This window comes from Nannobrachium achirus (genome assembly GCF_963921795.1).
Source record: "Nannobrachium achirus genome assembly, chromosome: 10".
Lineage (NCBI taxonomy): Eukaryota > Metazoa > Chordata > Actinopteri > Myctophiformes > Myctophidae > Nannobrachium > Nannobrachium achirus.
In genome coordinates this window covers 49,681,450-49,696,696 of record NC_137819.1, presented here as the reverse complement: position 1 = coordinate 49,696,696, position 15,247 = coordinate 49,681,450, and the positions used below count along the sequence as shown (strand labels likewise).

General features: G+C 40.9%; 2 protein-coding genes across 2 annotated transcripts in view; one reads left to right on the top strand and one right to left on the bottom strand.

Annotated features, from left to right (window-relative positions):
• The window catches only part of nhsl3 (NHS like 3), a 54,034-nt gene extending 52,686 nt beyond the window's left edge, over nucleotides 1–1,348 (top strand). Inside the window, exon 10 of the mRNA XM_080734905.1 lies at nucleotides 215–1,348. Coding sequence (XP_080591031.1) covers nucleotides 215–255 — 41 coding nt within the window. The 3' untranslated portion in view covers nucleotides 256–1,348. The remainder of the gene's footprint in view (nucleotides 1–214) is intronic.
• Nucleotides 1,349–4,228: 2,880 nt separating this feature from the next.
• slc30a8 (solute carrier family 30 member 8) lies at nucleotides 4,229–11,327 on the bottom strand. The gene is made up of 9 exons (XM_080734468.1): nucleotides 11,191–11,327; nucleotides 10,132–10,298; nucleotides 9,197–9,343; nucleotides 8,441–8,594; nucleotides 7,046–7,203; nucleotides 6,725–6,837; nucleotides 5,749–5,854; nucleotides 5,116–5,250; nucleotides 4,229–4,489 (listed from the first exon to the last, which is right to left on the bottom strand). The coding sequence occupies exons 1-9, from the start codon at nucleotides 11,256–11,258 to the stop codon at nucleotides 4,344–4,346; spliced, it is 1,194 nt and encodes a 397-aa protein (XP_080590594.1). The 5' UTR covers nucleotides 11,259–11,327; the 3' UTR covers nucleotides 4,229–4,343.
• Between the last annotated feature and the right edge of the window lie 3,920 nt (nucleotides 11,328–15,247).

The window sequence follows — 15,247 nt, the reverse complement described above, 5'->3', positions numbered from 1 at the left end:
AGCTAGAGAAAGCTACACCTAAACCCAACACCACAAACGATTTTTTTTTGTCAAATTTGCTATCTTGTGCTTCAATCTGCCTTAATGTAAAGTTCATGATTATGGCTTACCAGCTGAATTAGGCCAGAGAGAACTGAAAACCCTTTATACCCCTTAATGTAACTGTATTCTGTTAATACTTTGACATTTTCTTGTCTTTTTGTCTTGTCTCCAGCTACAACAGTGACGCCAGACACAATTGAAACACTTTTTTGAAAAACAACTTTTTGTCAACTAAAGAAAGTGGACTCATGCCGGAATTGAACAAAGCAACGGACTACAGTACAAGCATGTGAATGAGAAATAATAGCAGGGGACAAGCAGTCCAAACTTTGAGTGACATTTAACTCAACTGAGTTTTCTTGTGTGCAAAGTTTTCTCTAAAAGCCTTAGCCTATAATGGCCTTCCTACATATTTATGCAAAGAAATGTGTTGGTCCCAGTTTCTTATGATAGCTTTATTCTGGAGTATTTTTCTAAACTATAGAGTGTCTTTTCTGCTCCAACTATAGGGCCCTCAGGATGAAATGGTGTATCTTGGTTGAAGGCTGTTATGTTTTGGCCTGGGAAAGAGCTCCTCTAAGAGGCTGAATTTGGTAGTGCTCAGTCCAGCTCTAGAGCATTTGGACAAAACATTTCTTTATGGAGCGCTTATCGTCTAATAAGGTTATTTTCAACGTATTTTCTTTGTTGTAACGGAATATGGATTCACACCATTTTCACCATGAAAGGCTCACAGTTGTTTCCACCACAAGCATCCTGACCTCATCAAATGAAAAGACCTTCAGATTGACTGGTATATCATTCTTTGCTTATGGATCAAGCTACAAAAACAATTGGTGCAAAAAGTACATCTTGCTTCTGAGAGTCTGGATAGGGGGATCCAGGATAGTGCTTGAGAAAAAGGGATGCTGCACATTTTAGTCAACGGTAAAATAAGAAAAGCACTTTTGTAAAGCAATGGTAGAGATAAGCTGTTTAAAGCTTTAGACACAGCATTTCAAGAAAAAAGAAAAGGGGAAAAAAAAAACTAAAATTAACAGCATCTACACATGATTTGCACAATCTATTTTTGGGATATAATTAATAGGTCAATCCAACACATTTGAAATATTTCTGCTAAGACAACACTAACAGTACCCTATTTATTTATGTTTGGTTGTTTCTACGGTTAGCATTGTCTATTACCTTTCCCTTACAAATATAGAATATTTGAGAAAGGCTTCCAATGAGAAATTATTTTCATCTGGAAAGCACTCTTGGGGGGATGTAAAGATTATCCCTACATGATTGATACACTGGAATACACTTAAAGGGCCATTTCACCTCTGGGATAACCAGATCTTATTTTATTGTTGTTCGGGACACGATTTTTTGTGTTCAATCTGTGTTTTGAGATATTTTAGTATTTCAGCATGACTAGTGATACATTTTCCATCATATGATGCAAAATGCATCATCATGATGCATAATATGATGCAAAATGCATCAAGTCATGCTGACATACTAAAATATCTCAAAACACAGATTGAACACAAAGAATTACACAGGATTGTGTTGATCGTGTCCCAAACAACAATAAAATAAGATCTGGTTGTCCCAGAGGTGAAATGGCCCTTTAAGGAGAGGTAATGTTTTTCTCAATTAATTGAAAACCATCATCCTCTCTTTGCATTTGTAATCTTTGCTAAAAGCCTGTTTGGTAGAGAATCTCGCCTGTCACTATTTGCACAAACTGCCCTTACCCAGCGAATCTATTAGTGAATTATTTTGAAGCTCTTCAGAGAGTTGTTGGAAAAGTATACCTTTTGATGATTATATGACTTAAGAATTATGTACAGTTATTACTTCTATAAATAAAAATCAAAGTGTATTAAACGTGTCTAATTCTTTGCACTTGTTCTTCACAGATGTTCCACAAATGGCCTTCTAGTTGCTATTGTTTTACCACATGAACCCTAGCGTGAGTCTAACCTAGCCCAGCACAGCTAAACAATCCACCCATGTTAAAACAAGGTGGGGACTATTCTGCAGTTAGTTAGCTGCATTAGTATATAGTCTGGCCAAGCCAGGCTAAGTCTAACCCTGTCCTTGGTCATATATCATCACAATAAATGGACCATTTTATTGTTATTGTTTGACTCGTTCTAAGGAAGGCCATCAGTTCTAATATTCAAAATCAAACCCATGTTTGAAGTGAGCTGTGGTTCGTTATCTACATCTGTGTGTGTGTGTGTGTGTGTGTGTGTGTGTGTGTGTGTGTGTGTGTGTGTGTGTGTGTGTGTGTGTGTGTGTGTGTGTGTGTGTGTGTGTGTGTGTGTGTGTGTGTGTGTGTGTGTGTGTGTGTGTGTGTGTGTGTGTGTGTGTGTGTGTGTGTGTGTGTGTGTGTGTGTGTGTGAGAGAGAGAGAGAGAGATCTGGGCTTGATCTGCTATTTTTGAAAAACTGACAAACTTTGAAATGTTTTATACTTTTACTTTGCTACTGTAGGAGGACGTATAGGTATAGGAGGAATTATATTTTAATGCCAAACTTTTACACTTCTACTCAAGTAAGAAAATGTATAGAGGCCATTTACTTGTAACACACACAACATATTTTTATATTGTGGCATATCTACTTTGATTACTTTGTTCTTCCACCATTGGAAAGAAGTACATGGTCTGTTCTAATCTGTGTGAGCGTGCGTGAGCGTGCGTCTGTGCGTGCATGTCTTGCAGCAGCAACTCCTTTGCACCCCTTCCTCTCTTTGCACGCCACTCTATCCAGCTCACGAGTCTCTGCAGTCTGCACCCCTAACCCCAGACACACACACCACCTCCCTTCTCTCTCTCTCTCTCTCTCCCTATCTCTCTCTTTCTGTCTCACTCTTGCTCACACACCCCCACCCATGCACACACCCCCACAACCCCCAACCTTGACTGATTATTTCTCTGCTCAAACCTTGTAAAAAAGAAGAACCTGTTTTGCCAAACCTTGAAAGTATAGATTGGAGTTCCTGGGCTCTCTTCCAGGTGGTGTTCTCTGCAACTTATTATTTTATACTTATAACCTAGCCACAGATGCAGGAAAGCTTCCTTTGCAAAGACAATTGATTGTGTTGGATATTGTTATTATGTGTTCAGATACATCAACAATCAAGTTGCTGCTGATGAGCCGATGAGAAATTTTAATATTGTAAATATTATTATTTGGGTCCATTCGTTGAACTGGATTGCAGCACTGAGCAGCATTCAAAATCTTTCACAAATGAACTAACACTAGACAAAACATTTCTAAAATATTATATCACTGATAAATAGCTACAAATAACATAAACAATAATTTGTAGCACTTGATGATCACCTATCATCAGATTCACAATACAGTGATGTAAACATAAATGCACTTTAAAAACGGAAACTAATTAAATTCCAGGCAAAATACAGCATGGGAAGAGGATAGCCACTTTTCAACAAAACAAGATGCAAACCAAAATGCATTCGACATTCATCTTTCATATTCAAAATAACTCAAGCTATGGTAATTTGACAGAGAAATACACAATATCCCTATTATCACGTGAATAATAACTTATTTGGGAGGGTTGACACACTGTCAGTGACTATGTTTAGTGCAAGGGTCACTCGACCCTTGCACTAAACAAGTTCAGTGCCAGTTCATAAAGTCCAGTTACTTACTTTATCACCATAGTTCGCGTCAATTAAAGGTATATTCAGTGTTTGTATTTCATTCTAATAAAAATATAATTGGTACATTTTCCATTCATTCTCCTCACTAGAATGTGTGCTGACCATATAAGGACTTCCACCATGGCCTGTGTTATGAGCATAGCTAGATTCGGTTTTCAGAGGTGGCCAGGCCAATCAGGGTAGAGTATGGCCTTAGTTATGTTATGTTTAGTTATGATGGTCGAAATAAAAGTTTTGAGAACCACAGTCGCTCTGAATTAAGAACGTCTGCTAAATTCCTAGATTGTAAACTACTGAACTGAATAAAATGCCACAGTCTCGTAGTAAATCAGTATCATACATATCCTGAAGCTGGAGTCGTAGCTAGCCTACCTATATTCAGTGATTGGGTCTAATGATCAAAACGAGAACATTATAATGGTGTAAAAAATCTATAAAAAAACTAAACATTTCCACGCTGTAAGGCCAGTAAGGGACAAGATGACCCCCGGACACTTTCATTATCACTGAATACACCTTTAAAGTGGTGTCCTGTACCGTAGCTTTGTTTAAAGTGGCTTATTAGGCAACTCTCAGCAGGGCTCTGTTTAAAAAGAACGCCCCAAGAAGATGCCTACATCTTGGGCTCCTCGCACAGGGTACACCCAGGCTTGAGGTCTGCTTGCCTCTCCATCTGGATGGTAACAGAGTGGAAGTTGTATGCAGAGAAGCAGACCTGTGTCATCTCCCTCAGGACAGACTGCTCATCTTCTGAGGCATCTGTGGGAGGGGGGACCAAAATGAAAGTGATGTGAAAGGGGACAGTGATATACCTTGATGGTATAAGAGTAACAAAGTCATGACGTCACTCGCTCATCCCCCGGTTCGCGGAAGTCATTTCTCTATGGAGAATGACATTGAGTCATCTTAACATCGTCTCATATAAGCACTGTGGTCCAAAAAGAAACAAACGGTCTCCGCGATATTGTCGGGGAAGTGGCTCTGTATGGTTTATGATAGTCAGCCACTAATATTTGATGCAGTCTGTTTCTGGTGAAAATGTAACTAATTCGGCGACAGTAACATTAGCATTTTCAGTTGATTCTTCATATCCATATGAGTCAAATCACTGAAATCATTTGTTTATGTTTGGAACACAGTTCTTATATGATGCGATATGAAATAAGTCTATGGGAATTCAGAATGGGGGGGGGGGGGGGGGGGGACCAGGTAGGATGTGTAAAACTTCGCAGCTCTATTGTCTCACACACACTAAAAATGTACTCTTACAGGTGCATTATTTGGGTCAAAATTTACAACAGTTAAATTAAAACTGGATTTTTACTGTGCACCTGTGAATTGAAATGAACTGAACTGAATGTTTTTGGGTGGCCATTTCCTCTCACCTATGGCTACGTGTGCGGTCAGTACAGCCTGGTTCATGGTGAGGGCCCAGATGTGGAGGTTATGGACCGCTGTCACCCCCCTCACTGCAAGCAGATCCTCTCGCACTTCACTGTACCTCACCCCTGCAGGTGTGCCTGCGGGAGGGAGAGAGAGAGAGAGAGAGAGAGAGAGAGAGAGAGAGAGAGAGAGAGATTAAATAAAATAAAATCTGAGAACACTTCTTCAAGATGCCTGCTTGTTAGTGCCAGGCTTACATTTTACCCACAGATTTTATTTTACATTAATTCAATGCGTTACTGAAGTACATCAGGGTCGGAATGAATTGAGATTTGTCAATGTTACAGTTTAACAGCAATAACATTTCAGGGGTTATTTTGTCTTTTATATTTTTATGGTTGGGGAAAAGTTCAATATGAGGCCCAAGTCAATTTCTGTGCATTTGAACACTTGCTTTCACAGACTGTTGCCACATTGACCCCATCATCTTAAAAGTGTAGCCTAAAGTCTGCTATGTGTTTCAGCAACAAAGAGTCTTGCGAGGTAGCACTAACACGGAAATAACATTTTTTCACATTTTAAAGGTGTGTGAGAGTTGTGTGACATAAATCAGGCGTATGGGATTCCTGCCTTACCTTCCATCAAAACAAGCAGGAGGTCCCTCATGACGGTGAAAGTGGTGCACAAGACAAATATAGAGAAGAGGAAGGTACAGATGGGATCAGCTATCTTATACTCTGGCTGAAAGAAACAAACAGTTAACAAACATTGTGAAATCACAGAAGCGGGTGTTGCTTAATGGTCCTGGTGGCACAGCATCACGGCAAGGGAGATTAAATGAGATTAAATTGTCTGGTTTCAGTTATTCAGTATTTCCCGTGAGCGATGGCCATAACACGGCATTACTTCACAGGACACATAAGAGGAACAAAGAGACTAGCCCAAGGCTTCGTGTCCACTCAGTCAGGACAATACTTGAGAGTGGTGGCTTCTTGTTTTGTTGTTTTCAAAGTGAAGGATGTGCTCCTGCATGTCCCCAACAGAGCAGAGAGCTTAGTGTGGTTTCAACATTAGTGTTATGAATGAAAGATGAAAGTAATAAGCCCTGGCCATGGTTCACAGTGACTTTAGAACAGCTATGGGGCGTTGTTGAGTTAGAGATTATTATGAAAAACCTGAGATGTGTTTTGTTAAAGGAGCATTTGTTGTGTCAGATTTAATTTGTCTAGTTTTGAAGAGAAGACAGAACGTTCTGGTACTCTGTATAACCAGTAAGACGCCCTATGGGCGAAAATCGACCTTGCCCTGGTCGCACAGGACAGAATTCGCACAGGAAGTGTGATTCGAGTTGTGGTTGGTTGTTTAAGTGGGACAAAATGTGGACAAAATATGTTCCCAAATATCTATATGACTGACGTGAGGGTTTGTGTGCAGGACACAAAAATAAGAATCAATCAAAATCAATCAATCAATAAATGTTAGGAATGACACGGAGGTGAGCACCTAAAACTCTCTTACTTTAGCTCTTCTAAAAACACTGAAAGAGTAAACTATGGCCTCATGTACCTTATTACTTTTTAAACGGTTACTTAATGCACAGTGACTCCTCACCTTGAAATAGATGATGATGGCACTGACAAGTACACTGACGCTCTGCAACAGATCTCCCACCACGTGGACAAAGGCTGCACGCACACTGGCATTCTCCTGCTTGGCCCTCCCTCCTAAAGGCAAAATGTAAAAAGGGTATACTATAAAGGTAACTGCAATTACTATAAACTTCATATTATAGTATAAAGGGCATTAATAATAATAATAATATTAAAAAACAATGTTGTCAAATTTATGATGTAATTGATACGATCATCTGAAGCTCCTGTTTAGTTCACACCATACCATGCGCCACCCCTTGTTGCTCCACGTCCCTGCTACTTTGCCTGGCATCGTCCCTGGTCTGGTTTGGGTCCGGGGTGCAATCTTTATGATTGGGGGTGTGATCCTTGCCCTTGCTGTGACTATGACCATGCCCATGTGAACTAAGCCCACCATGGCTGTGACCGTGTCCAGACTGATGCAGGGTGAGAGCCATGCTACGCAGAGAGAACGAAACATACAAGTTCCTGATCAAAACTCTCTTCCATTTTTAGAGGGAGCCTGTCACTATTTTGTAAAAAAATATCCACTCACTGACACTCTCTTTAGTGCAGAAGGAAGAAATTAAAAGTAACACAGACTGTATGTGCAGTGCAGTGACTAAAGTCACATACAAAAGCTACAGAAAATATATATGTTGGCCGGCCAGTTGGTGCAGGTGTAAGGTTTCCTGCGCTCCATGATGACTGGGGTTCGATTCCTCCACGGTACCTCCAGCTTGACCAGTTAGTCCAAAAAAGACATCAGTCTCTGTGCATAACTGTAGTTCTAGGTTTTCAAAAGGTGGCATCGCCATTTCCTGTTCCAGTTCATTTTCCGATAGCTTAATTTGATTGGCAGCAGGTTTGAACCGGAAACACCTTAACATGTCTATCCATTTCAATTCTGCTGCCAATCAAACAAAGCTATGGGAAAATGAACTGGAACTGTAAACAAAAACCTGGGACTACATCTATGCACAGAGTCTACTGGCTGTGTTCTTCGGTGGGAAGACGGCAGGGGAAGGAGAGTACTGTCGCTGCCCTAGCAACCTCTACTGTTTGGTCGGGGCGCCTGTTCAGCAGATGGCAGAAGTGAGGGGGATAGCATGATCCTCATCATACATTACGCCCTCCCAGTTAAACTCCTCACTGTCTGGAGAAAGAAGTGGCTGGTATGTGTATCGAAGGAGCCATGTGGTTGCACCCTCCCCAGAACAAACAGTATGGGTTGGAGGTGACAGAGTCTAGATACGAAACATGGGGTGTAATTACAGCTATATAGATAATAGGTGGCATGGCCATTTAATTGGGGTTGGGCCGCTTAGTGGGTGCTGTCACGGAATAATGGTATTATTTTTGTTTGTTTTTTCTTTATTGAAAAAAGGTGTTGATTTCATTTTGTTCCTTGTCTTCTAATCTAGTGGCATATGTTGTTTACCTTGGGTGATACACAGTAGAACTTTGGTTAATCACTTGGAAAATGTTTGTAATAAATAGTTTTTCATAGTATGGACTCCTTTCTTTTCACTAAATTGGGATTACCGGTAGGTTAAATTAAGGACGTAAAGGATAGGAAGAAAAATGTAAAAGATCTTATGTCGTGATTAATGATCCTTGAAGTTGCAATGTCATATACTGTCTGGGATATACTCTAAGATTGTTAGTAGGATGAAGTTGTGTATGTTTGACTTACATAACGTTGGCCAGAACAGCACATCCAGAAGTGATGAGCATGATAGTTCCCTCGATGGTGTAATCATCACTGATGAGGCGCTCAACAGCCAGGTAGACCAACACACCTGTTACCAGCCATATTGTGAACACTGACAGAAGAGCACCCAGGATCTCTGCAATGGTCGCAGAAATGGAGAGAGTAGGTTGGAGAGGGACAAAAGGTGGACAATTTGGAGGAGAGAGAGGGAGTGAGAAACAAGAAATGAGATGCATACGGAGTTGAGTGAGTCTGAAGAAGAGCATGGGAAATATGATATCACTGTGGTTGATAGTAATAAAGTTTTTCAAAATGAGCCATAGTGTGCAGCTCTACTTGTCTTTGATCTCACTTTAGGCCAGCACCATTAGGTCAGATGTGCGTGACTTATCTTTGATCATGCATTATTTCTAAGATATATCAAGATAACATATCGTCGTTGTCGGGTGGAAACCTCGTATCTCCAAGTTGCAAATGTGTACGTTCTTTCGCGAAGTAAAGCCCTGCTTCATCATAAAAGGCCGTCGCACAAAAGTAGTGAAAACAGCAGATCGCACACAACGCAGCACACACAGGCGTTGTGTGCTTGTAGTTTTCACTAGTTTAAATCATTTTTAAAATGATAAATGCAAAACTGACGGTTTTGGACTTACAAGGTTTTCACCCGACAACGACGATATAGCAAGATAACAACAGCAATAACAAAACTAAAAAACTGCCTAAAACCCTGGGCCTGACCTGCACGGTGCCAGCCGTAGTTGAGTGTGTGTGTGGCGGGTCTGGAGGAGAGCCACAGGGAGCACAGGCTGATGAGGAAGCTGGTGAAATCCACCAGCAGGTGAGCAGCATCCGTCATCACCGCCAGGCTACCTGCAAAGTACCCACCTGCAGCAGGGTGGAGAGGACGGGAGAGAGAGAGAGAGAGAGAGAGAGAGAAAGAGGGGATGGGTGTTGAGAAGGAGGAGGTAGGTGGGTTACAGTGCATAGGGAGGATATTAATAATCAAGAAAGATGTGAGTTGGCAAGGATTGGGATATGGTGAGGAGAGATAAGTTTGATAAATTAGTTATTGATACATTTCCATTGAGCGACCCTTCAAAAGCTGACATCAGAGATCTGTCTGAGATCAGACTTGTCCTGCTGTAGTGATCTGATCTGATCTATACCTTGGTAGATTCAGTAAAGGCATAGCTGAAGAAGTAGGCCTACTGTAGATAAAAGTGGAGTAAAAGCAGTATTGAAATGTGGAAATACTCAACTAAAGTAAGAAAACCTAAAAATTGTACTAAAGTACAGTACTTGAGTACATGTAGGCTACTTTATTTTCCACCACTGTGTAGGCCAGTGGTTCTCAAAGTGGACCCCCATGGGTCCTTGAGGGGTGTCCATGGGGTCCCCCCATGGTTAAAATCAGTTTAACTACTTTAAACCTATATACACTGGCTGTACACAGTGTGAGCAAGTGAAAGAATTTGCATATATTTTTTTAAGTATTTTAACACAAATCTTGTATGGGTACACAAAATATTTTCACATTGGGTCCGCAGCCAGAAAATGTATAATTTGGGGGTCCTTGACATGAAAAATGTTTGAGGACCACTGGTGTAGGCTGTTATGCAGCAGTCAGGCAAAGACAAGGAGGGGAAGGAAGCAGGATTGAAGGAGAGACTCACCCAGGATCTCCCCGACCATGAAAATGAGGCAGATGACAGAGACGACATACAGCCTCTTCCTGGCAACTTTCTTCTCTCTCTCACGGTCCTCCTTGGCATGGCTGTTGTCATGGCAATGATTGATTCCACCATTGCTGATTTTCTGAATGCCATCTTCACTGGACACACTGGTCAATGGATAGATTAAGTATTACTACACAAGTTTATTTAAACTTTTTTTATTGTTTAATTTGTTTTTAGTTCTTTGCTTGTTTATTATTTGTATGAGTGTTATTAATTAACAGGGAATAATCTATAGCCCAATACATCAAGTTTACTTTACAAGCTTTCTTTCAAGATGTATCTATTGAATTATTTATCAGAGTTTTGTTTCTTAAATAGCCTAATACAATTAAGATAATAAGTGAATGAATGGACATTTTCAGACAGTCCTGTGACAGGACTGTCTGGAAATGTTAATTCCTCCTGTCGTTTTAAGTTTTAACACACGTGAGTGGCCCTGCCGTTCCATCTGCTAGAGCTTACATTGCCATAATCATAACACCTGTAGAGGTCGCTAATATTCGGACGTTACGTCTCCTGTAACGTCCGAATATTAGCGATCTCTACAGGTGTTTTGATTTATGGCTAGAGTCATAGGCTATAGGCCTACTGGTTGTTGAAAATGAAAACATAACAGGCTTATTGTAGCCTACATGATGGAGCGAAGTTTGCGCACTGCTGAAGAAAGAGACCCGGCCGTGTGTATAAAATATTGGACATGTGGGGGAGAGAAGGGACCGTGAGCAAAGACTGACAAAAAGAAAGAAGGAAATCGATTTCTATCGACACACAAATCAATGTGAGGATGTACCGTAATCATTGTGTGACTCAGTGAGCTGTTAAATAGACGATAATGTAACCATTATAACATATAGGCTAAGCCTATGTTAGAATGGTTACATTCATTCTGTTTGTGTATAGACAGACACACTTCAAATACAAATACAATACAATTAAATGTTGCCAGCATTTTTCATATTGGACACAATTAAAGTCAATCAGTTAAAGGTTTCTCACCTGTCCATATACATTGTCCTTTCTTCGATCAGCAGGAGAGATCTTTCTGGATTCTTCTTTTTGAACATTATTAAGTCAGACAGTCAAATTTAAAGAAATCGATCTAAGAAATTAAATTATTAAATACAAATTATTTCCATAGCCTAGAAATCCTTTGCATATGAACTTCTCTTCATTTTGAATGTTCACCCCTAATAGAATAGACCCCCTAGATTAGACTATAGGCAATAGGCATATCACCCTGTTGACTATCTCTCAACTAAGAAAAAGAGAAATAATACCAAGGGTGCAAACCCTTCACATTTCATGAAGCCATGTGACTATTGTTTGCACCGTGTGCAAGCTAGAAGTCACAAGGCCTCAAAGAGCCGCTTGCAGCAGCAGCAGCACCAGCAGCATCTTCGGAGGTGGGTGACCTGTGATCCATTATGAAAAGGTCAAATCGGGTCAATTTACTTAACTTACTTAAGGCAATGAGGATAGGAAAGCTATGGGACTACAGAGTATTGCTCACTATACATTATAAGGAAGAAGATTAGGCCTACTTTTTTGGTTTATGAGGCAGCAAGATCATATTCATAACGAAGTTTGCTCAACAACAACAACACAATTGACTGCTAAATGAAACGCTAAATGTTTAGTTTTCCCCTGACTTTATTCCAACATTTGCCACACGGTGGCGACAATCCACACATAATTCAGTTTGGGGCAGGATTCTGCTGTCAAATAGAGTTCTTCAGACTGCAGGTAGTCAGAAAAATGAACAATGATGAATAAATTGCTGTTACCAATACTTAACATATTTAATTATGCTTTACGGGTGTTGTAGTGATAATTATTTAATAGCACAGTTGCATCTCTTAATACATCTATTTTTTTTATTGTTAATAGGCCTAGTTAATATTTAACACACACACACACACACACACACACACACACACACACGCACACACACACACACACACACACACACACACACACACACACACACACACACACACACACACACACACACACACACAAGCTACAATCAAGCACTGTGTACATTGCGATTGATTGATTGATTGATTGATTGATTGATTGATTGATTGATTGATTGATTGATACAGTTACAGAGGTCAAATTAGTCTAATCATTGGAACCATTAGAATTGCACCCTAATCTCCAGAATGTATTGAGAACACAGTTGTAATGGCTATAGGCCTACTGTACATGTTTTCCTTTCAGAAACAACTATCTACGAAACATAGATAGATTCAGCTTAAACTGTTCTCTAATTTCTTTCATGTTTCTAGAACATCAAGAACGTATGTCAGATTTGTTTTGTTTTTCTTTTCTTAGATACAGAGTAGGTTTCAGTCTTTTTCAAAGTGCTCTAAAAGAGAAACGAATTGGACTCTAAAAATAGCCTGCAGTGCGTCAGCGTCCAGGCTCTATTTTAGTCCTATATTGTTGATAGACTTTAGAATCTGGGCCTGGGGGTGGCTGGCCAAGTGTTAACATTTCTAAATGGCTCAGGCCTATTGCGAGGGTTGCTAGGTGCTGCAGAAAGAAAAGGAAATAATCGCCCATTCGTTGTTTGCTATAGACCCCAACACATACAGGGGACGGATCTTGTACCGGAGTTACAACTTATCTCAGTTCAGTTGCAGTGTGTGTGTGTGTGTGTGTGTGTGTGTGTGTGTGTGTGTGTGTGTGTGTGTGTCCATATGGTAATCAGTCACTGCATGTGGTCATAACTGAGCATACGTACTGTGCAACATGTTTGTTTTCTTCTAATAGCGGTAGGATGACTACACAAGCCTAGAACATCACATGGCAAGTCCTTGTGCTTAAAGCACACAATGACAGTATCCTTAGCAACCCCCCCACCCCATTCCCACCCACTGGTTCTGCTGAAGTGTGTGTGTGTGTGTGTGTGTGTGTGTGTGTGTGTGTGTGTGTGTGTGTGTGTGTGTGTGTGTGTGTGTGTGTGTGTGTGTGTGTCTGTAAAAAAGTCACTGGAGGTGGTCACTCAATACCAAAGTAGTGACGTTAGCTCTGCTGTGGCGTCACACTCACACTGGACGCCGGGCGACCATGTCAACCAGTCAGGGTATGTGTGACACAGTGAGGGAGAGAGACAAAGAAAGACAGAGAGAGGGAGGGAATTAGAGGGAAAGAGACAATGTGTCGGTCTGTAAGTAAATGAGACAGAACGACAGACAGACAGAAAGGCAGACATGGAGGAGTGTGTGTGTGTAAGGGGGGGGGGGGGGGGGGGGTCCTCATAAATTCTGGTAGTCCACAGCAGAGCATCCAGGGAACTCAAGGCAGAAGGACTGGAGAGAGAGAGAGAGGGGGTAGAGGGAGCATTCCTCAGACAACGCTGTGATCTTAGCACAGCCGAGACAGTAGTAGAAGTCACATCATTTAAACAACAAAAACGCCCATTACCGATCCGTTTAATTAACAGAACAAGCTGAGCCTGCAGTGTACCATGATGGAAGTGGTCCTCACCAGGCTGCGAGACTTCTCCTGTAAGACCAGCACCTTCCAGAACTGCCTGTCAGCAGGGCAGAGTGCGTGCAGGGACGTCCGGGACCCTCGGACGCCAGGCGGCTGCTTCAGGGACGGGGGTACCGGCCAGTGGCCCCTGCAAACTGGACATTGGGAGTGCACTGGCTTGGCTCCGTGAGGAACTGGTAAGACTGGGGCCAGATGCACACAACGCTCTCACTCAAGAATTCAGTTTTGTTTTGTTTTGTTTTGTTTTTTCATGACACTGTAAAGTTACAAAACATGTATTGGAAATTCACTTAGTTCAAACTAAAGAATTAGAAGGAAGCTATTTTAGAACTAACTTCTATTTAAGCTCTATTTAATCAAATTCCAAAAAGAAAGGAATAGCTTTTGACTACAATTGAGTGAAATATAAACCTTCACTGAAATTGGCAGTAATAATAATCCAGCAATTATCACATTAAGGTATGGTATTAGATGTTTTTCATAGCCATAGAGGCCAATACTCCCAAACTGTGAAGCGTCCTGTGTGGTCCTGTGGTGACAGTAGGGTTCCTTCCGGTGAATACAGATGCATTTTTATTGGCCATAAGGGCCCTAAGGTCAAGTCATTTGTCATCTTAACAAAATGACCAACAAGCTCATTCAGAATGTTATTGTGTGGGAGGCCCCTGTTATTGTCAAAGTGGTGTGCAGGTCACGTTTTCACACAGTCACTGTCTAGAATAGATCCTCCTCCCCAGTTAAATTGTGTGTGTATGTGTGTGTGTGTGTGTGTGTGTGTGTGTGTGTGTGTGTGTGTGTGCGTGCGTGCGTGCGTGCGTGTGTGTGTGTGAAAGATAGTACATACAACAAAGTCAGAAAGACATGAGCTCACGTGTGCACGTGCATGTGGGCTTTTGAGATCATCTGTGTAGTTGTATAGGTCTTTTGTCATTGATTGATATATGTCTTGGCATATACAGCAGCTTGTCATGGTAACCAACACAAGGTGTTCAAACGAGCCAGCAGACATGAAGGCCTTCAGATTACATCTGTGGTCTATGTCTGTTGGTCAATCAATCGCGAAAAGTTGTTGTCGCGCTAATCTCCTCTCATCTAATTCTTAGACATCTCCAAACAGAATATGGGATGAATAAAATATATGGGGCAAAGCCATTTCCACTAATTTGATCATTCATAAATGTTTTGAATGTTAAACCATTGTCTGATGGACTTTAGTTCTTAGACATCAAGCAAGCCATAGGACAAGATCAGTATCACAAATCCTCTGATAGCTTATCTATCGGCCCGATAGATCCACACACTATATTACTCCTGAACTCAAAATAGTAAAGTTTAAAATTAGATGGATAGTGACTAATTGGCTTATACCGTTTATACATTTTAATTGGTTATTTCATTAGGCTCATAGTTCATATACAGTAGCATTGTACTGTATTCAGTATTCAATATTATATTGCTCTGTTCACTTAATCGGCATGTACCGTACAGTATATGCGGCAGCTGTAGCTTAGTGGTTAGAGGCCGTTGGTATTCTTGCCGTTGGTATTCC